Source organism: Ranitomeya imitator, chromosome 2, assembly GCF_032444005.1.
Source record: "Ranitomeya imitator isolate aRanImi1 chromosome 2, aRanImi1.pri, whole genome shotgun sequence".
Classification (NCBI taxonomy): domain Eukaryota; kingdom Metazoa; phylum Chordata; class Amphibia; order Anura; family Dendrobatidae; genus Ranitomeya; species Ranitomeya imitator.
This window is the reverse complement of record NC_091283.1, coordinates 468,395,824-468,417,012: the sequence shown is the minus strand read 5'-3', so window position 1 is coordinate 468,417,012 and position 21,189 is coordinate 468,395,824. Positions and strand designations below refer to the sequence as shown.

The following is a 21,189-nucleotide window of genomic DNA, read 5'->3' as shown; positions in this document are numbered from 1 at the left end:
AGCTGCATTGCTGTGTGTACGCCGCTGTGCAAACCAACTGCTTTTTTCAAAGCACAAATCCTCTTGTTCCTTCCTTTCTGCACAGCTATCTTTTTTGTTTGTCCACACTTTTTATTTCATTTGTGCATCAGTCCACTCCTTATTGCTGCCTGCCATACCTGGCTGAGATTACTGCAGGCAGGGAGATAGTAGCTGCCTGCCATACCTGGCTGAGATTACTGCAGGCAGGGAGATAGTAATTGTAGGACATTCCCTGTTTTTTTTTTTTTTTTTTTTTTGGTGGGAGATTAAGATTGGCAATTTGGCATTTCTGCTAGAGTGCCATCCCTGTGTGTGCCATCTCTCTCACATAGTGGGCCATAGAAAGCCTTTTCATTTTTCTGTATTATTTTTTGTGGGGTGTATAAATTCTCCCTGATAAAAATACAGTGGGAGATTAATATTGGCCTTTGGGCTTGTGTGCCAGTCCTGAGTGTGCCATCTCTCTCACAAATAGTGGGCCATAGAAAGCCTATTTTATTTTTTTTTGGGTTTTATAAATTCTCCCTGAAAAAAAGGGAGATTAATATTGGCCTCTGGGCTTGTGTGCCAGTCCTGAGCGTGCCATCTGTGCCAGCCCTGAGCGTGCCATCTCTCTCACAAATAGTGGGCCATAGAAAGCCTATTTAATTTTTTTTTTGGTTTTATAAATTCTCCCTGAAAAAAAGGGAGATTAATATTGGCCTCTGGGCTTGTGTGCCAGTTGTGAGCGTGCCATCTGTGCCAGTCCAGAGCGTGCCATCTCTCTCACAAATAGTGGGCCATAGAAAGCCTATTTAATTTTTTTTTTGGTTTTATAAATTTTCCCTGAAAAAAGGGAGATTAATATTGGCCTCTGGGCTTGTGTGCCAGTTGTGAGCGTGCCATCTGTGCCAGCCCTGAGCGTGCCATCTCTCTCACAAATAGTGGGCCATAGAAAGCCTATTTAATTTTTTTTTTTGGTTTTATAAATTCTCCCTGAAAAAAAGGGAGATTAATATTGGCCTCTGGGGTTGTGTGCCAGTTGTGAGCGTGCCATCTGTGCCAGTCCTGAGCGTGCCATCTCTCTCACAAATAGTGGGCCATAAAAAGCCTATTTAATTTTTTTTTTGGTTTTATAAATTTTCCCTGAAAAAAGGGAGATTAATATTGGCCTCTGGGCTTGTGTGCCAGTTGTGAGCGTGCCATCTGTGCCAGTCCTGAGCGTGCCATCTCTCTCACAAATAGTGGGCCATAGAAAGCCTATTTAATTTTTTTTTTGGTTTTATAAATTTTCCCTGAAAAAAGGGAGATTAATATTGGCCTCTGGGCTTGTGTGCCAGTTGTGAGCGTGCCATCTGTGCCAGCCCTGAGCGTGCCATCTCTCTCACAAATAGTGGGCCATAGAAAGCCTATTTAATTTTTTTTTTTGGTTTTATAAATTCTCCCAGAAAAAAAGGGAGATTAATATTGGCCTCTGGGGTTGTGTGCCAGTTGTGAGCGTGCCATCTGTGCCAGTCCTGAGCGTGCCATCTCTCTCACAAATAGTGGGCCATAGAAAGCCTATTTAATTTTTTTTTTGGTTTTATAAATTTTCCCTGAAAAAAGGGAGATTAATATTGGCCTCTGGGCTTGTGTGCCAGTTGTGAGCGTGCCATCTGTGCCAGTCCTGAGCGTGGCATCTCTCTCACAAATAGTGGGCCATAGAAAGCCTATTTAATTTTTTTTTTGGTTTTATAAATTTTCCCTGAAAAAAGGGAGATTAATATTGGCCTCTAGGCTTGTGTGCCAGTTGTGAGCGTGCCATCTGTGCCAGTCCTGAGCGTGCCATCTCTCTCACAAATAGTGGGCCATAGAAAGCCTATTTAATTTTTTTTTTGGTTTTATAAATTTTCCCTGAAAAAAGGGAGATTAATATTGGCCTCTGGGCTTGTGTGCCAGTTGTGAGCGTGCCATCTGTGCCAGTCCTGAGCGTGCCATCTCTCTCACAAATAGTGGGCCATAGAAAGCCTATTTAATTTTTTTTTTGGTTTTATAAATTTTCCCTGAAAAAAGGGAGATTAATATTGGCCTCTGGGCTTGTGTGCCAGTTGTGAGCGTGCCATCTGTGCCAGTCCTGAGCGTGGCATCTCTCTCACAAATAGTGGGCCATAGAAAGCCTATTTAATTTTCTTTTTGGTTTTATAAATTTTCCCTGAAAAAAGGGAGATTAATATTGGCCTCTGGGCTTGTGTGCCAGTTGTGAGCGTGCCATCTGTGCCAGTCCTGAGCGTGCCATCTCTCTCACAAATAGTGGGCCATAGAAAGCCTATTTAATTTTTTTTTTGGTTTTATAAATTTTCCCTGAAAAAAGGGAGATTAATATTGGCCTCTGGGCTTGTGTGCCAGTTGTGAGCGTGCCATCTGTGCCAGTCCTGAGCGTGCCATCTCTCTCACAAATAGTGGGCCATAGAAAGCCTATTTAAATATTTTTTTGGTTTTATAAATTCTCCCAGAAAAAAAGGGAGATTAATATTGGCCTCTGGGCTTCTGTGCCAGTCCTGAGCGTGCCATCTGTGCCAGTCCTGAGCGTCCCATCTCTCTCACAAATAGTGGGCCACAGAAAGCCTATTTTTTTTTTTTTTTGGGTTTTAGAAATTCTCCCTGAAAAAAAAAGGGAGATTAATATTGCCCTTTGGGCTTGTGTGCCAGTACTAAGCGTGCCATCTCTCTCTCTCTCTCAGTCAGTGGGCCATAGAACGCCTATTTTTGGTTTTATTTGTTTTCTAAATTCTCCCTGAAAAAATCATTTTATTTTATTTGGTTTCTAAATTCTTCCTGATAAAATCATATTTTTTTTATTATTTTTTTTTCTAAAGTCTCCCTGAAAAAAACAAAACAAAAAAAAAAACAAACAAAAAAAACAGTGGGGGATTAATATTGGCCTTTCTGCTTGTGTGCCAGTCTTGACTCCTGTGTGCGTCATCTCTCACTCAGTGGGCCATAGAACGCCTATTTTTTGTTTTATTCGTTTTATAAATTCTCCCTGAAAAAATCATTTTATTTTATTTGGTTTCTAAATTCTTCCTGATAAAATCATATTTTTTTTATTATTTTTTTTTCTAAAGTCTCCCTGAAAAAAAAAAAAAAAAAACAGTGGGAGATTAATATTGGCCTTTCTGCTTGTGTGCCAGTCTTGACTCCTGGGTGCGTCATCTCTCAGTCAGTGGGCCATAGAACGCCTATTTTTGGTTTTATTTGTTTTATAAATTCTCCCTGAAAAAATCATTTTATTTTATTTGGTTTCTAAATTCTTCCTGATAAAATCATATTTTTTTTATTATTTTTTTTTCTAAAGTCTCCCTGAAAAAAAAAAAAAAAAAACAACCAAAAAAAACAGTGGGAGATTAATATTGGCCTTTCTGCTTGTGTGCCAGTCTTGACTCCTGGGTGTGCCATCTCTCTCTCTCTCTCTCTCTCTCTCTCCAATTGTGGTCCATAGAAAGCCTATATTTTTTTTCCTTGATTTGGGTTCCAAAATCTACCAGAGAAAATAACTACATCAATCATTGGTAGAAAAATATTGGCCTCTGGGCTTGTGTGCCACTCCTGACTCCTGTGTGCGTCATCTCTCAGTCAGTGGGCCATAGAACGCCTATTTTTGTTTTTATTTGTTTTATAAATTCTCCCTGAAAAAATCATTTTATTTTATTTGGTTTCTAAATTCTTCCTGATAAAATCATATTTTTTTTATTATTTTTTTTTCTAAAGTCTCCCTGAAAAAAAAAAAAAAAAAAACAACCAAAAAAAACAGTGGGAGATTAATATTGGCCTTTCTGCTTGTGTGCCAGTCTTGACTCCTGGGTGTGCCATCTCTCTCTCTCTCTCTCTCTCTCTCTCCAATTGTGGTCCATAGAAAGCCTAAATTTTTTTTTTCCTTGATTTGGGTTCCAAAATCTACCAGAGAAAATAACTACATCAATCATTGGTAGAAAAATATTGGCCTCTGGGCTTGTGTGCCACTCCTGACTCCTGTGTGCGTCATCTCTCAGTCAGTGGGCCATAGAACGCCTATTTTTGTTTTTATTTGTTTTATAAATTCTCCCTGAAAAAATCATTTTATTTTATTTGGTTTCTAAATTCTTCCTGATAAAATCATATTTTTTTTATTATTTTTTTTTCTAAAGTCTCCCTGAAAAAAAAAAAAAAAAAAAAAAAAAAAACAAACCCAAAAAAAAAAATGGGAGATTAATATTGGCCTTTCTGCTTGTGTGCCAGTCTTGACTCCTGGGTGTGCCATCTCTCTCTCTCTCTCTCTCTCTCTCTCTCTCCAATTGTGGTCCATAGAAAGCCTATATTTTTTTTCCTTGATTTGGGTTCCAAAATCTACCAGAGAAAATAACTCCATCAATCATTGGTAGAAAAAAATTGGCCTCTGGGCTTGTGTGCCACTCCTGATTCCTGTGTGCGTCATCTCTCACTCAGTGGCCCATAGAAAGCATATAGTTTGTTACATTTGTTTTCTAAATTCTCCTACAAAAATCTATTTTTTTTTTTTTTGGGGGGTTTCTAAAGTGTTCCTGAAAAAAATAAAAATAAAAAAAAAATAATAGTGTGACATTAATATTAACATTTGTGCTTCAGTGAAAGTCCTGCGTGTGGGGCATCTCTCTAATTTGCAGCCACCAAAAACAGAGTGTGTAACATTGGGCCTGATTTTCGCTGTGGTCTCACCAACCTGTAAAGGGGTAGCTAAATCATACTGAAGTTATAGCTCACCGTGTAAGTTGTGTGACTGCAACAAATAACGTTAGTTTGGTTACGTTTTTAAAACAATGAGGAAGTCTAGTGGAAGAGGTCGTGGCCGGGGGCGTTCATTGTCAGCTGGTAATGAGGGTAGTGGTAGTGGTGGAGCATCAGGTGGTCGTGGGGAAAAAAATATTGCACCTAAGTCTGGAGCTGTGGAGCCAGGTTCGTCGTCCGGCTACACAAGGCCTCGAACGCTCCCTTTTCTGGGATTAGGAAAACCGCTTTTAAAGCCGGAGCAGCAAGAGCAAGTTTTGGCTTATCTTGCTGACTCAGCCTCTAGCTCTTTTGCCTCCTCTCGTGAAACTGGTAAAAGTAAAAGCAGCGCGTCGTTAGTGGATGTTCACGGTCAGGGACAAGTCACTTCCTTGTCCTCTTCAGCAAAAACAACAACAGAGAAGAATGCAGCAGGCGACACAACGGGTTACTCCATGGAGCTCTTTACACATACCGTCCCTGGCTTAGAAAGTGAAGCAGTTAACAGTCCATGCCCATTACAAGTTGAATCTGACATGGAGTGCACTGACGCACAGCCACAGCCAGACTACTATGCTGGTCCTTTGACTCAGACCACAACATTGCCCTCGCAGGGTGCTGATCAAGAATCAGACCCTGATGAGACTATGTTGCCCCATCACGAACGCTATACCACCGAACGACACGGTGACACAGACGAAGTTGCGCAGGAGGTACAAGAAGAGTTATTAGATGACCCAGTTCTTGACCCCGATTGGCAGCCATTGGGGGAACAGGGTGCAGGCGGCAGCAGTTCTGAAGCAGAGGAGGAGGAGGGGCCGCAGCAGGCATCAACATCGCCACAGGTTCCATCTGCCGGGCCCGTATCTTGCCCAAAACGCGTGGCAAAGCCAAAACCTGGTGGAGGACAGCGTGGCCATCCGGTTAAAGCTCAGTCTGCAATGCCTGAAAAGGTATCCGATGCTAGAAAGAGTGCAGTCTGGCATTTTTTTAAACAACATCCAATTAATCAGCGCAAAGTCATCTGTCAAAAATGTTCTACTTCCTTAAGCAGAGGTCAGAATCTGAAAAGTCTCAATACTAGTTGCATGCATAGACATTTAACCACCATGCATTTGAAAGCTTGGACTAACTACCAAACGTCCCTTAAGGTTGTTGCACCCTCGGCCAATGAAGCTAGTCATCAACGCAACATCCCTTCCGGCAGTGTAGGACCACCATTTAGCGCACCACCTGCTGTATCTGTGCAGGTATCTTTGCCAGGCCAAAGCAGTCAGGGTCAGGGAATCACCAGTTTCGTAGTAGGAAACACTGCATCTAGGGCACCGGCGGCAACAATACCATCTCCCACCGTCTCTCAGTCTGCCATGTCCACCGGCACCCCCGCTAGTTCCACGATCTCCAGCTCTCCAGTCCAGCTCACCCTACATGAGACTATGGTTAGAAAAAGGAAATACTTAGCCTCGCATCCGCGTACACAGGGTTTGAACACCCACATAGCTAGACTAATCTCGTTAGAGATGATGCCCTACCGGTTAGTTGAAAGCGAAGCTTTCAAAGACCTGATGGACTACGCTGTACCACGCTACGAGCTACCCAGTCGACACTTTTTTTCCAGAAAAGCCATCCCAGCCCTCCACCAGCATGTTAAAGAGCGCATCGTCCATGCACTCAGGCAATCTGTGAGCACAAAGGTGCACCTGACAACAGATGCATGGACCAGTAGGCATGGCCAGGGACGTTACGTGTCCATCACGGCACACTGGGTAAATGTGGTGGATTCAGGGTCCACAGGGGACAGCAAGTTTGGGACAGTTCTGCCTAGCCCACGGTCTAGTAAACAGTTGTCTGTAGCCGTTCGCACCCCCTCCTCCTCCTCCTCCTCCTCGTCCTCCTGCAGAAGCAAGAGCTCGTCCACAGACCGCAGTCGCACAAACACTCCATCCGCACCTGCCACTGTTGCACACCAGGTCTCCCATTATGGGGCAGCTACTGGCAAACGTCAGCAGGCTGTATTGGCTATGAAGTGTTTGGGCGACAATAGACACACCGCGGAAGTTCTGTCCGAGTTCTTGCAGCAAGAAACGCAGTCGTGGCTGGGCACTGTAGATCTTGAGGCAGGCAAGGTAGTGAGTGATAACGGAAGGAATTTCATGGCTGCCATCTCCCTTTCCCAACTGAAACACATTCCTTGCCTGGCTCACACCTTAAACCTGGTGGTGCAGTGCTTCCTGAAAAGTTATCCGGGGTTATCCGACCTGCTCCTCAAAGTGCGTGGACTTTGCGCACATATCCGCCGTTCGCCTGTACACTCCAGCCGTATGCAGACCTATCAGCGTTCTTTGAACCTTCCCCAGCATCGCCTAATCATAGACGTTGCAACAAGGTGGAACTCAACACTGCACATGCTTCAGAGACTGTGCGAACAGAGGCGGGCTGTTATGTTTTTGTGGGAGGATACACATACACGGGCAGGCAGTAGGATGGCAGACATGGAGTTGTCAGGTGTGCAGTGGTCGAAGATTCAAGACATGTGTCAAGTCCTTCAGTGTTTTGAGGAATGCACACGGCTGGTTAGTGCAGACAACGCCATAATAAGCATGAGCATCCCCCTAATGCGTCTGCTGATGCAAAGTTTGACGCACATAAAGGATCAGGCGTCTGCACCAGAGGAAGAGGAAAGCCTTGATGACAGTCAGCGATTGTCTGGTCAGGGCAGTGTACATGACGAGGTACCGGGCGAAGAGGAGGTGGAGGATGAGGAGGATGATGGGGATGAGTATATTTTTAATGAGGAAGCTTTCCCGGGGGCACGGGAAATTGGTGGCGTGGCAAGGCCGGGTTCTGGTTTTTTGAGGGACACAAGTGACGTAGATTTGCCTGCAACTGCCCCTCAACCAAGCACAACCGCAGATTTGACAACGGGAACTTTGGCCCACATGGCGGATTATGCCTTGCGTATCCTCAAAAGGGACACACGCATTACAAAAATGATGAACGATGACGATTACTGGTTGGCCTGCCTCCTTGATCCTCGCTATAAAGGCAAATTGCAAAATATTATGCCACATGAGAACTTGGAACTAATATTAGCAACAAAACAATCAACTCTTGTTGACCGTTTGCTTCTGGCATTCCCTGCACACAGCGCCCGTGATCGTTCTCACACGAGCTCCAGGGGCCAGCAGACCAGAGGTGTTAGAGGGGCAGAAATCAGAAGTGGCGTTGGCCAGAGGGGTTTTCTGACCAGGTTGTGGAGTGATTTTTCTATGACCGCAGACAGGACAGGTACTGCAGCATCAATTCAAAGTGACAGGAGACAACATTTGTCCAGTATGGTTACAAACTATTTTTCATCCCTTATCGACGTTCTCCCTCAACCGTCATTCCCATTTGATTACTGGGCATCCAAATTAGACACCTGGCCAGAATTGGCAGAATATGCATTGCAGGAGCTTGCTTGCCCGGCAGCTAGTGTCCTATCAGAAAGAGTATTCAGTGCTGCAGGTTCAATACTAACAGAAAAAAGGACTCGTCTGGCTACCCAAAATGTAGATGATCTAACCTTCATTAAAATGAACCACAACTGGATTTCAAAATCTTTTGCCCCACCCTGCCCGGCTGACACCTAGCTTTCCTATGAAAAGGTCTTGCCTGTGGACTATTCTGAATGACTTTTCCAATCTCGTAATTTTCTTCACCTGATTGTCCAGCATACGACATGTTTCCACCTCACGAAATGGCCAAACTCCCCACACGGGGCCGTGCTATCGCCACTTTGCGCTTGGACCCTTGAGAGTGCTGTTTGTCTGAAGAGGTGGGTGTGGCCGCTTTTGGTCGACGGCACTGCCACTGGGTCCCTCATAGTACAATAAAGTGTCTCTGGCGGTGGTGGTGCGCACCCAACGTCAGACACACCGTTGTAATATGAGGGGCCCTGTGCCTGTACCGCCGGCCACAAGACAGTTCCCCCCCCCAGCTCAAACAGTGCTCTACCACTAGCAAAATTATCTCTCACAGCTTCACCAATGTGTAGTCTAGGCGCTGACATCCTTCAATGCCTGGCACTGACAATACCATTGTTTTGACATTTTTGTTATGTTAGGCCTTCGAAGCCTGTCTGCGGTCCCTTCTTTCTACAACTACTACACTGACCAGGCCACTGCTGGCCGTGTTACCCTGGAACCAATTTAAAAGTGCCTACAGTCAGCCCAAGTTTGTTATGTTAGGCCTTCGAAGCCTGTCTGCGGTCACTCCTTCCACTAGACTTCCACAGACCAGACCACTGCTGCCCGTGTACCCCTGGAACCAATTTAAAAGTGCCTACAGCCAGCCCAAGTTTGTTATGTTAGGCCTTGGAAGCCTGTCTGCGGTCACTCCTTCCACTAGACTTCCACTGACCAGACCACTGCTGCCCGTGTACCCCTGGAACCAATTTAAAAGTGCCTACAGCCAGCCCAAGTTTGTTATGTTAGGCCTTCGAAGCCTGTCTGCGGTCACTCCTTCCACTAGACTTCCACAGACCAGACCACTGCTGCCCGTGTACCCCTGGAACCAATTTAAAAGTGCCTACAGCCAGCCCAAGTTTGTTATGTTAGGCCTTGGAAGCCTGTCTGCGGTCACTCCTTCCACTAGACTTCCACTGACCAGACCACTGCTGCCCGTGTACCCCTGGAACCAATTTAAAAGTGCCTACAGCCAGCCCAAGTTTGTTATGTTAGGCCTTGGAAGCCTGTTTGCGGTCACTCCTTCCACTAGACTTCCACTGACCATACACTGCTGCCCATGTACCCCTGGAACAAATTTAAAAGTGCCTACAGCCAGCCCAAGTTTGTTATGTTAGGCCTTCGAAGCCTGTCTGCGTCCCGTTCTTTCAACTACAACTACACTGACCAGGCCACTGATGGCCGTGTTCCCCTGGAACCAATTTTAACTTGCCTACAGCCAGCCCTATGTTATTATGTTAGGCCTTCGAAGCCTGTCTGCGTCCCGTTCTTTCAACTACAACTACACTGACCAGGCCACTGATGGCCGTGTTCCCCTGGAACCAATTTTAACTTGCCTACAGCCAGCCCAATGTTAGGCCTTTGATGCCTGTCTGCCGTCACTCCTTCCACTAGGCCTCCACTGACCTGTCTATTGCTGCCCGTGTACCCCTTGAACCAACATCATTAAATATAAAAAAAATTAATTTGATTATAAAAAATAAGATCGTGTTGAGATCTCAAATGCAGACATTTTAACAATCAAAACAAACACACAACAAATATCTGGAACTGTACTACAAAGGTCCAACAGCTACAATTTCTTTCTCCTGCAAGAAGTTAACTGAAAGTTTTTTGGAGTTGTTAACACAGATATGGCATCCACCGAGTGTTGTCCTGTCGCGTCTCCTTTAAATTATTTCCAATAAGATGTTAAACTATTAATTTAATAAAATCAATAATTAAAAAAATAATTGAGTAAGTCAAAAGCACATTGCAAATAAACATTAATTACAAATCAAGAAGCATGGCGCGTCCGAGGGTGAGTAGATACCGAATAAGAATATAATCACCCTCGGACGCGCAATGCTTATTTAAAACAGCCTTCCTTCCTAAGAATCAGCCCTTCCGTGGTGTAGAGAGAGGTTGTGTTACACTCCAAGGTGTTCCCCAGGTTGCCTTTCCTGAGCTTCGATCTTCCGGCTCTCGTTTAGTAGCTGTTGGAAACTACGCTGCATTAGGCCTACTAATTGTGTATGGGTGAAACAGTGGCGCATCTGCGGTCCCTCCTTCCACTAGGCCTCCACTGACCTGTCTACTGCGGCCCGTGTACCCCTTGAACCAACCTAATAAAATATTTAAAAAATTAATTTGATTATAAAAAATAAGATCGTGTTGAGATCTCAAATGCAGACATTTTAACAATCAAAACAAACACACAACAAATATCTGGAACTGTACTACAAAGGTCCAACAGCTACAATTTCTTTCTCCTGCAAGAAGTTAACTGAAAGTTTTTTGGAGTTGTTAACACAGATATGGCATCCACCGAGTGTTGTCCTGTCGCGTCTCCTTTAAATTATTTCCAATAAGATGTTAAACTATTAATTTAATAAAATCAATAATTAAAAAAATAATTGAGTAAGTCAAAAGCACATTGCAAATAAACATTAATTACAAATCAAGAAGCATGGCGCGTCCGAGGGTGAGTAGATACCGAATAAGAATATAATCACCCTCGGACGCGCAATGCTTATTTACAACAGCCTTCCTTCCTAAGAATCAGCCCTTTCGTGGTGTAGAGAGAGGTTGTGTTACACTCCAAGGTGTTCCCCGGGTTGCCTTTCATGAGCTTCGATCTTCCGGCTCTCGTTTAGTAGTTGGTGGAAACTATGCTGCATTAGGCCTACAAATTTGGTATGGGGTGTAGAGACAGGTTGTGTTACACTCCAAGGTTTTCACCAGGTTGCCTTTCCTGCGCTTCGATCTTCATGCTCTCGTTTAGTAGTTGTAGAAAAGTACGCTGCATTAGGCCTACAAAATGGGTATGGGGTGGAGAGAGATGGTGTGTTACACTCCAAGGTGTTCCCCAGGTTGCCTTTCCTGAGCTTCGATCTTCATGCTCTCGTTTAGTAGGTGTCGGAAAGTAGGCTGCATTAGGCCTAAAAAATGGGGAATGGGGTGGAGAGAGATGGTGTGTTACACTCCAAGGTGTTCCCCAGGTTTCCTTGCCATTGCTTCGGTCTTCCGACTCTCGTTTAGTAGTTGTAGAAAAGTACACTGCATTAGGCCTAAAAAATGGGTATGGGGTGGAGAGGGATGGTGTGTTACACTCCAAGGTGTTCCCCAGGTTGCCTTTCCTGAACTTCGATCTTCATGCTCTCGTTTAGTAGGTGTCGGAAAGTAGGCTGCATTAGGCCTACAAATTGGGTATGGGGTGGAGAGAGATGGTGTGTTACACTCCAAGGTGTTCCCCAGGTTTCCTTGCCATTGCTTCGGTCTTCCGACTCTCGTTTAGTAGTTGTAGAAAAGTACACAGCATTAGGCCTACAAAATGGGTATGGGGTGGAGAGAGATGGTGTGTTACACTCCAAGGTGTTCCCCAGGTTGCCTTTCCTGAGCTTCTATCTTCAGGCTCTCATTAAATTGTGGTGAAATGGAACAACTGCATTTGGCGTACTAGTTGGTTTGGGGCCTACTATCGGTGTCTGCCACTCCTTGCTGTTCTCCTGGTTTCCTGTCCTGAAATTCCATTTTCAGCCTCTCGTTAAGTAGTTGTTAATGTTAGACTGCATTTGGCCTACTAGTTGGGTTGGGGCCTACTATCGGTGTCTGCCACTCCTTGCTGTTCTCCTCCACTGAACAAAGCTGTGCCGCCTGTTTACTACGGTTGCCAATTTTGAACTGCATTTCGACTACTTACTGATTTGGCCCTACTCTCTGTGTCAGCCTCTCATTCCAGTTGTCCTCCACTGCAATGCCCCCTGGTTATTCCTGTGTTACCAATTTTGAACTGCATTTAGCCCACTTTCTTCTTTGGGCCTATATCTGTGTTTCCACTTCATCGTGCCCATTGCCCAGCCAGTGATAGATGAGTCTGCTGGTACATTGACCCATAACGCAACATTCCCCGTGCACGCTACACAACAACATTGTGACCCTGCTGAAAGTCAGGTTGCTCTTCCCGCATACCATACCACCTTACACGGGGACAAAGAGGAAGGTGCAGATGAAAGTGCAGGTTCCTTCATCAGGTGGGGGGAGGAATACTAGTTGGCGACGTCACTGGCACAGGGCCTCTCATAGTACGCAAAAGTGTTGCTGCCGGTGGGAGGCGCCCCCGCCGTGCAAACACACCGCTGTACTTTGAGGGGCCCTGTGCCAGTGCCAATGCCAACGAGTGGGCCCCCCCTGCTTGCTCAGGTTCACAGCACTTGCAAAGTTGAAATACTTACCTCTCCCTGCTCCACTGCCGTGACGTGGTCCAGATTTCCTGGGCCCACTAATTACTTGAACCAGCCCTACCCCCCACAACTTTAGCCAAATGACCCCCAATTTCAAATGCCTTCCAATTATTATAAGTTAAATTACGCTTGACAAGCTTCATTAAGAAGAATGGATGGTTTTGACATTAAAATGGGCACTCTAGGTGTTTTCCTGGCCCCCACTCACTGCCGACTATGCTGCCCCATTGACTTGCATTGGGTTTCGTGTTTCGGTCGATCCCGACTTTACGTCATAATCGGCCGATTTCACTCGACCCGACTTTGGACATAGTCGGGTTTCGCAAAACCCGGCTCGACTCTAAAAAGGTCAAGGTCGCTCAACTCTATTGGCCAGCAATGGCGCTATTTCTCATGTACACACACACATGAAAGCTAATTTTTAAAAGACAACTAAAACACATACGGTATGTATTTTATGCTTTAAAATGGATGGGTGTAAATAAAAAATTGCAGAACACAAGTCTGTTCTTGTTAGAAATAAAATATATTACGAGCTAATTGATAATTTGAAATAATTTGCAACAATTGGTACATGCATTATATTACTGATCCTGAGTTATATCTTGTATTACACGCCAGAGCTGCACTCACATTTCTACTGAATAACTAATGTACTGTATTCACACAGTGACCCCACTAGAAGAATAGCAGCTCTAGCGAATAATGCAGGATGTAACTCAGGATCAGTAGTGTATGTACACAGTGACTCCACCAGCAGAATAGTGACTGCAGCTCTGGGGTATAATACAGGATGTAACTCGGGATCAGTACAGGATAAGTAATGTAATATATGTACACAGTGACTCCACCAGCAGAATAGTGAGTGCAGCTCTGGAGTATAACACAGGATGTAACTCAGGATCAGTACAGGATAAGTAATGTAATGTATGTACACAGTGACTCCACCAGCAGAATAGTGAGTGCAGCTCTAGAGTGTAATACAGGATGTAACACAGGATCAGTACTGTAATATATGTACATAGTGACTCCACCAGCAGAATAGTGAGTACAGCTCTGGAGTATAATACAGGATGTAACTCAGGATCAGTACTGTAGTGTATGTATGGAGCGCCCCCAAGGGCTAGGGGTTACTCGGATCCGGGCCCTTCGGTTCTCGGTGGGGATGTCACGGTGGCTGACCGGGTCCGTGGCCCTAGGGGAATATCCGTTGTAAATGGGGAAAGGTCTTTAAAGGGATTATGTTTGAGACGCCACCTGTTGTATTCGGTCAGGGTGACCGACGCTGCTTAGGGGTCCGCTGGGGTGATGTTATGGCAGCTAGATGGTATAAAATAGCGGTGTATCACCAGTCCGAAAAAGTATAACAAAGCAGGGTGTGACTAATATATAAAAATTAACTTTTAATAAGTAATACTAAAAATGGTATAAAAAACCATATAAAAGTAGACAAAAAGGACTCACAAAACAAATTCCCAAATCTAGGGGGAATTAACAATTAACCAAATCCCTGAGACCATCAACATTGACGCTTCAGTGTCGGTCTATACAGGGAAAAAAGAGAGAACTACTCCTACCAGGGGAGCATATAGTGCGTATAAGTAATATATTCGCACTGCCTATAATGCATTCCCATCAATGTTCTGGGAATGCAATAGGAACGCATTCCTATTGCATTCCCAGAACATTGATGGGAATGCATTATAGGCAGTGCGAATATATTACTTATACGCACTATATGCTCCCCTGGTAGGAGTAGTTCTCTCTTTTTTCCCTGTATAGACCGACACTGAAGCGTCAATGTTGATGGTCTCAGGGATTTGGTTAATTGTTAATTCCAGCTAGATGGTATACCTTCCCACAGGTGAAGTATGTCCCCAGGGCTTCCCAGAGTGTAGATGGTGGATGGTGGATGGTGTAAGGCGCAGTGAATAACGAGGACACAAGGTTGCAATCTCTTTACCTTTACTGAAGACTTTAGCATCCACAGTCCAGGGTAGGGACCACGGGGTAGGTAGAGTCCGGCCGGTCTGAGGGCAATTCCAGAGTCCCCTTATCCAGGTGGAATTCAATAGCCTTCCTCTAGCACCTGGGCGTTGTAGTCCCTCCCTGCTGAGCAACTCGGTAAGGTCCTCACAACTATTGTAGATGTTAAGTCTCTTCTCTCTGTCCCCCTGATAGATAGGACAAACCCGTATGACTGGTGGCCTGAGGCTTTTTATAGGGACCCTAGAGATGCCCCGGCCTCCACAAGTTGCCACCGTGCCTCCTGGGTATATGGTCCAGTAGCCAACATGGAATCAACTGTCCTGCCAGTCTCTGAAGTAACGGCATAGAGATCCTTACTCCCTCGGTGTTCTGGCTACCGGTAGTGCGCTTCAGAAGGAGGCAGCCTGCTTCTAGCTGGTCTCGCGCTGATGTTCCTCTCCTGTTGCTATGACTTCGTTTCTCACTCACTGCAACACAATTCCTTTCAATGTCTCTTTCGTGGGATGCTGCCACATGGGATGCAGGCGCAGCTCCGTGTACCCTCGCCTTCCGCAGGCCGTAGTCTGGAGGTGGCTGGAACTCTCTCCAACCAGCCTTTGCCAAACTCGGTCGGGACTCACTGACTATCTCCTACTCCCTCCAGTCAGCTTCTGCCTAACTTCCTAACCAACCCACCAGTTTTACCTAAGTGTGAGGAGTGCCCTAATAGATAGAAGCATGGCTCCCCCTGGCGGACTGGAGTGTGAAGTGTGTTTTGTGGTTGTGATACCTGGACAGAAGATCTCCTTCATTGCCATCAGACGTAAGATCACTCCCCCTGGTGGAAGAATAACATTACTGCAACGACCAGGACTCTGGGGAGCTGCATGTACACAGTGACTCCACCAGTAGAATAGTGAGTGCAGCTCTGAAGTATAATACAGGAGGTAACTCATTATCAATACAGGATAAGTAATGTATTGTATGTACACAGTGACTCCACCAGCAGAATAGTGAGTGCAGCTCTGGAGTATAATACAGGATGTAACTCAGGATCAGTACAGGATAAGTAATGTAATGTATGTACACAGTGACTCCACCAGCAGAATAGTGAGTGCAGCTCTAGAGTGCAATACAGGATGTAACTCAGGATCAATACAGGATCAGTACTGTAATATATGTACACAGTGACTCCACCAGCAGAATAGTGAGTGCAGCTCTGGAGTATAAAACAGGATGTAACTCAGGATCAGTACTGTAGTGTATGTACACAGTGACTCCAACAGTAGAATAGTGAGTGCAGCTCTGGAGTATAATACAGGAGGTAACTCAGGATCAGTACAGGATAAGTAATGTAATGTATGTACACAGTGACTCCACCAGCAGAATAGTGAGTGCAGCTCTGAAGTATAATACAGGATGTAACTCAGGATCAGTACTGTAGTGTATGTACACAGTGACTCCAACAGTAGAATAGTGAGTGCAGCTCTGGAGTATAATACAGGAGGTAACTCAGGATCAGTACAGGATAAGTAATGTAATGTATGTACACAGTGACTCCACCAGCAGAATAGTGAGTGCAGCTCTGGAGTATAATACAAGATACTGTATAATGAAGGATTAGTGAATTTCTAATAAAAAGATTAATTTTATGGATGGAAGTGTTGGAAAATCCTTTTTTCTTTTTCGGTTCTATAATAGCTAAGCTTCCCCGCAGGAATTGGTACCCACTTCACTTTTCCAGTGTATAATGGACAATGAAATAATGCAACTTCGAGTTTTCAAAAAGACCCATTTTGTAAGTACAATTTTGTATGTCAATTACCGGTAATCTTGTATGTCAGTTGTAAAATGGCATGAATAGGTGAATTGTTGCAAGTTGTATAAACTTGCTAAAAGGTGTGAGTAGCCAACTAAAAGTATGGCCCACAAACAAAAATTAAAATTTCTCCTAACCCAGGATAACAAATGATGTAGCTCACAACATACCATCTGATTGTTGCTTCTCCATCTCTTTGCGGATCTGCTCTTGGATGGTCAGCTCATCATTCTTCCGTAGGTTCAGTGCAGATTTAGAGCTTGTGGTCCATGCTTCATAGGCTAGCTGGAGACAATATCAAAAGTGTAATATCAATATTTTACTTACAAGGAAACTCAGGTACAGATCAGTCATGCACTGTTCGACCTAAAATATTATTACTAGGCTTCAGCATAGAGGTTGCCATGTTGCCTACTTTTTTTTTAAAACAGAATATGCTGTAATGTCTATTGTCTGTACAAGTCCCCTCTATAATTTGTAAAGCGCTGCGGAATATGTTGGCGCTATATAAATAAAAATTATTATTATTATTATAATAGAGACTTACTGGTATGTAGGACATCAGCAAAGGTTATAATGTCAACCTAGCCTACAAGTGTCTGAATAATGAGGCTACAATCAGTAATGTGAACCAGTTCAAGCTTCCATGTTCTGGAGCCTGAGACCAAATGTTAGGCGTAAGACCCAAATCATTTACCTGAAATGCTGTTTTCTTTTTAGGGGGCTCCTCTTCCCTTTTTTCTTCCCGAGTTTCTTCCTCTTCATCTTCGCTGTCTGTATCGAATAGGCTGTAGCTTCCACTACGAACCACTGAAAAATGGAATGATGGATTCAAAGTGAACCTGTCAGAACGTTTTTACTTATAGAAGTAATGTTTGGTTGTATAGAATTAAAGAAGTAAAAAAATTATGGGACTTCCAGCCATAAAATCTAAAAAAAATTAAAATCTTGTTTTAAACGAATTTCTTTTAAAAAGATTAATTTTATGGATGAAAGTGTTGGAAAATCCTTTTTTCTCCTTCGGTTCTATAATATCTGAGCTTCACCAGAAGGAATTGGCATCCACTCTTCACTTTTCCAGTGTATACTGAACAATATTGGCATGGTAAGCTTCGTTATTTCTTCTTTTTTCTACAAACTGTTTGGCTCTATAGTGGATGGTTATTCTATAAAGATGATACCTTTGTTTGCAAAGATATGATTACAGGATCCCTGACCCTAAAACCACATTCACACGTTCAGTATCTGGTCTTTTTTTTACCTCAATATTTGGTCAGTATTTTACATCAGTATTTGGTCAGTGTTTCACATCAGTATGTGTAAGCCAAAACCAGGAGTGGGTGATAAATACAGAAGTGGTGACGTGTTTCTATTATACTTTTCCTCTGACAGCTCCTCTCCTGGTCTTGGCTTACACATACTGATACACACCTAAATTAACAATCCATGCAAATGAAGTTTAACTGCATAAGCAACAGCAACAAATAAAAAATGCAATCCATTAAAATCATAATAAATTTTTATCAATACATATATACACATACAATATAAAAACATATTGGGAGAATGAGAAGCCACAGGTAACTGAATGAAAAATGGAGGCCACGTGCGATGTAAGAACCGTAATAGGGATCTTGCTATCAGGTAAGCAAGTTTGAGGGAGTAAAATAAATATGTATCACAAGTGAACTGCAGATAAATACATAATATGTGAAGTAAGGTAATTGATAGTAGTCAATCTATGTACGCCTCCAATGCAAAAAAAAAAAAAATATATACATATATGGGTAAGGATAAAGTACATAAAATAACAATTACACAGAACACTCCCAGACTGCAGCAAGTATATAGAGGGGTCCCACCGCACCCAACGCGCGTTTCACAAGGAATGCTTCGTCCATGCGTTGGGTTCGGTGGGACCCCTCTATATTCTTGCTGTGTTCTGGGAGTAATCTGGGTAACTGTTATTTTATGTACTTTATCCTTACCCATATATGTGTATATATTTATATATTTTTTTTGCATGGGAGGTGTAATTAGGTTGACTACTATCAATTGCCTTACTTATCATATTATGTATTTATCTACAGTTCATGATACATATTTATTATACTCCCTCAGACTTACTTACCTGATAGGAAGATTCCTATTACGATTCTTACTTTGCAAGTGTGCCCTGATTTTCATTCAGTTTTTCATTAGTAGTGGCTTATCATTCTCCCTACATGTTTTTTTTTTTTTTAACATTGTCTGCATATACAGTGGGTCATAAGTCATAAGTATTCAGACCCTTTGCTCCCACACAATCATATTTAAGTCACCTGTTGTCCATTTCCTTGTGATCCTCCTTGAGATGGTTCTACTCCTTTATTGGAGTCCAGCTGTGTTTAATTAAACTGATAGGACTTGATTTGGAAAGGCACACACCTGTCTATATAAGATACCACAACTCACAGTGCACGTCAGACCATATGAGAATCATGAGGTCGAAGGAACTCGCCAAGTAGCTCAGAGACAGAATTGTGGCAAGGCATAGATCTGGCCAAGGTTACAACAGAATTTCTGCAGTACTCAAGGTTCCTAAGAGCACAGTGGCCTCCATAATCCTTAATGGAAGAAGTTTGGGACCACCAGAAGTCTTCCTAGACCTGGCTGTCCAGCCAAACTGAGCAATCGTGGGAGAAGAGCCTTGGTGAGACAGGTAAAGAACCCCAAGATCACTGTGGCTGAGCTCCAGAGATGCAGTAGGGAGATGGGAGAAAGTTCCACAAAGTCAATTATCACTGCAGCCCTCCACAAGTCGGGCCTTTACGGCAGAGTGGCCTAACAGAAGCCTCTCCTCTGTGCAAGACATATGAAAGGCCGGATAAAGTTTGCTAAAAAGCACATGAAGGACTCCCAGACTATGAGAAATAAGATTCTCTGGTCTGATGAGACAAAGATAGACCTTTTTGGTGATAATTCTAAGCGGTATGTGTGGAGAAAACCAAGCACTGCTCATCAACTGCCCAATACAATCCCAACAGTGAAACATGGTGGTGGCAGCATCATGCTATAGGGGTATTTTTCAGCTGCAGGGACAGGACGACTGATTGCCATTGAAGGAAACATGAATGCGGCCAAATGCAGAGATATCCTGGATGAAAACCTCTTCCAGAGTGCTCTGGACCTCAGACTTGGCCGAAGGTTTACCTTCCAACAAGGCAATGACCCTAAGCACACAGCTAAAATTACAAAGGAGTAGCTTCAGAACACCGCTGTGACCATTCTTGACTGGCCCAGCCAGAGCCCTGACCTAAACCCAATTGAGCATCTCTGGAGAGACCTAAAAATGGCTGTCCACCAACGTTCACCATCCAATCTGATGGAACTGGAGAGGATCTGCAAGGAAGAATGGCAGAGGATTCTCAAATCCAGGTGTGATAAACCTGTTGCATCTTTCCCAAGAAGACTCATGGCTGTACTAGCTCAATAGGATGCTTCTACTCAATACTGAGCAAAGGGTCTGAATACTTATGACCATGTGATATTTCAGTTTTTCTTTTTTAATAAATTTGCAAAAAATTACTACATTTCTGTTTTTTTTTCCAGTCAAGATGGGGTGCAGAGTGTACATTAATGAGGAAAAAAATAACTTTTTTGAATTTACCAAATGGCTGCAATGAAACAAAGAGTGAAAAATTTAAAGGGGTCTGAATACTTTCTGTACCCAATGTCTATATATACAGTGGGGCAAAAAAGTATTTAGTCAGTCAGCAATAGTGCAAGTTCCACCACTTAAAAAGATGAGAGGCGTCTGTAATTTACATCATAGGTAGACCTCAACTATGGGAGACAAACTGAGAAAAAAAAATCCAGAAAATCACATTGTCTGTTTTTTTAACATTTTATTTGCATATTATGGTGGAAAATAAGTATTTGGTCAGAAACAAACAATCAAGATTTCTGGCTATCACAGACCTGTAACTTCTTCTTTAAGAGTCTCCGCTTTCCTCCACTCATTACCTGTAGTAATGTCACCTGTTTAAACTTGTTATCCGTATAAAAAGACACCTGTGCACACCCTCAAACAGTCTGACTCCAAACTCCACTATGGTGAAGACCAAAGAGCTGTCAAAGGACACCAGAAACAAAATTGTAGCCCTGCACCAGGCTGGGAAGACTGAATCTGCAATAGCCAACCAGCTTGGAGTGAAGAAATCAACAGTGGGAGCAATAATTAGAAAATGGAAGACATACAAGACCACTGATAATCTCCCTCGATCTGGGGCTCCACGCAAAATCCCACCCCGTGGGGTCAGAATGATCACAAGAACGGTGAGCAAAAATCCCCGAACCACGCGGGGGGACCTAGTGAATGAACTGCAGAGAGCTGGGACCAATGTAACAAGGCCTACCATAAGTAACACACTACGCCACCATGGACTCAGATCCTGCAGTGCCAGATGTGTCCCACTGCTTAAGCCAGTACATGTCCGGGCCCGTCTGAAGTTTGCTAGAGAGCATTTGGATGATCCAGAGGAGTTTTGGGAGAATGTCCTATGGTCTGATGAAACCAAACTGGAACTGTTTGGTAGAAACACAACTTGTCGTGTTTGGAGGAAAAAGAATACTGAGTTGCATCCATCAAACACCATACCTACTGTAAAGCATGGTGGTGGAAACATCATGCTTCCGGGCTGTTTCTCTGCAAAGG

General features: G+C 43.7%; 1 protein-coding gene across 1 annotated transcript in view; it reads right to left on the bottom strand.

Moving 5' to 3' along the window:
* LOC138666693 (piezo-type mechanosensitive ion channel component 2-like) overlaps positions 1-21,189 on the bottom strand; it is a 194,927-nt gene that overhangs the window by 33,593 nt on the left and 140,145 nt on the right. The window contains exons 37-38 of the mRNA XM_069754876.1: positions 17,191-17,303; positions 16,664-16,778 (exon numbers count right to left, since the gene is read on the bottom strand). Of these exons, the coding sequence (XP_069610977.1) occupies positions 16,664-16,778; positions 17,191-17,303 (228 nt within the window). The remainder of the gene's footprint in view (positions 1-16,663; positions 16,779-17,190; positions 17,304-21,189) is intronic.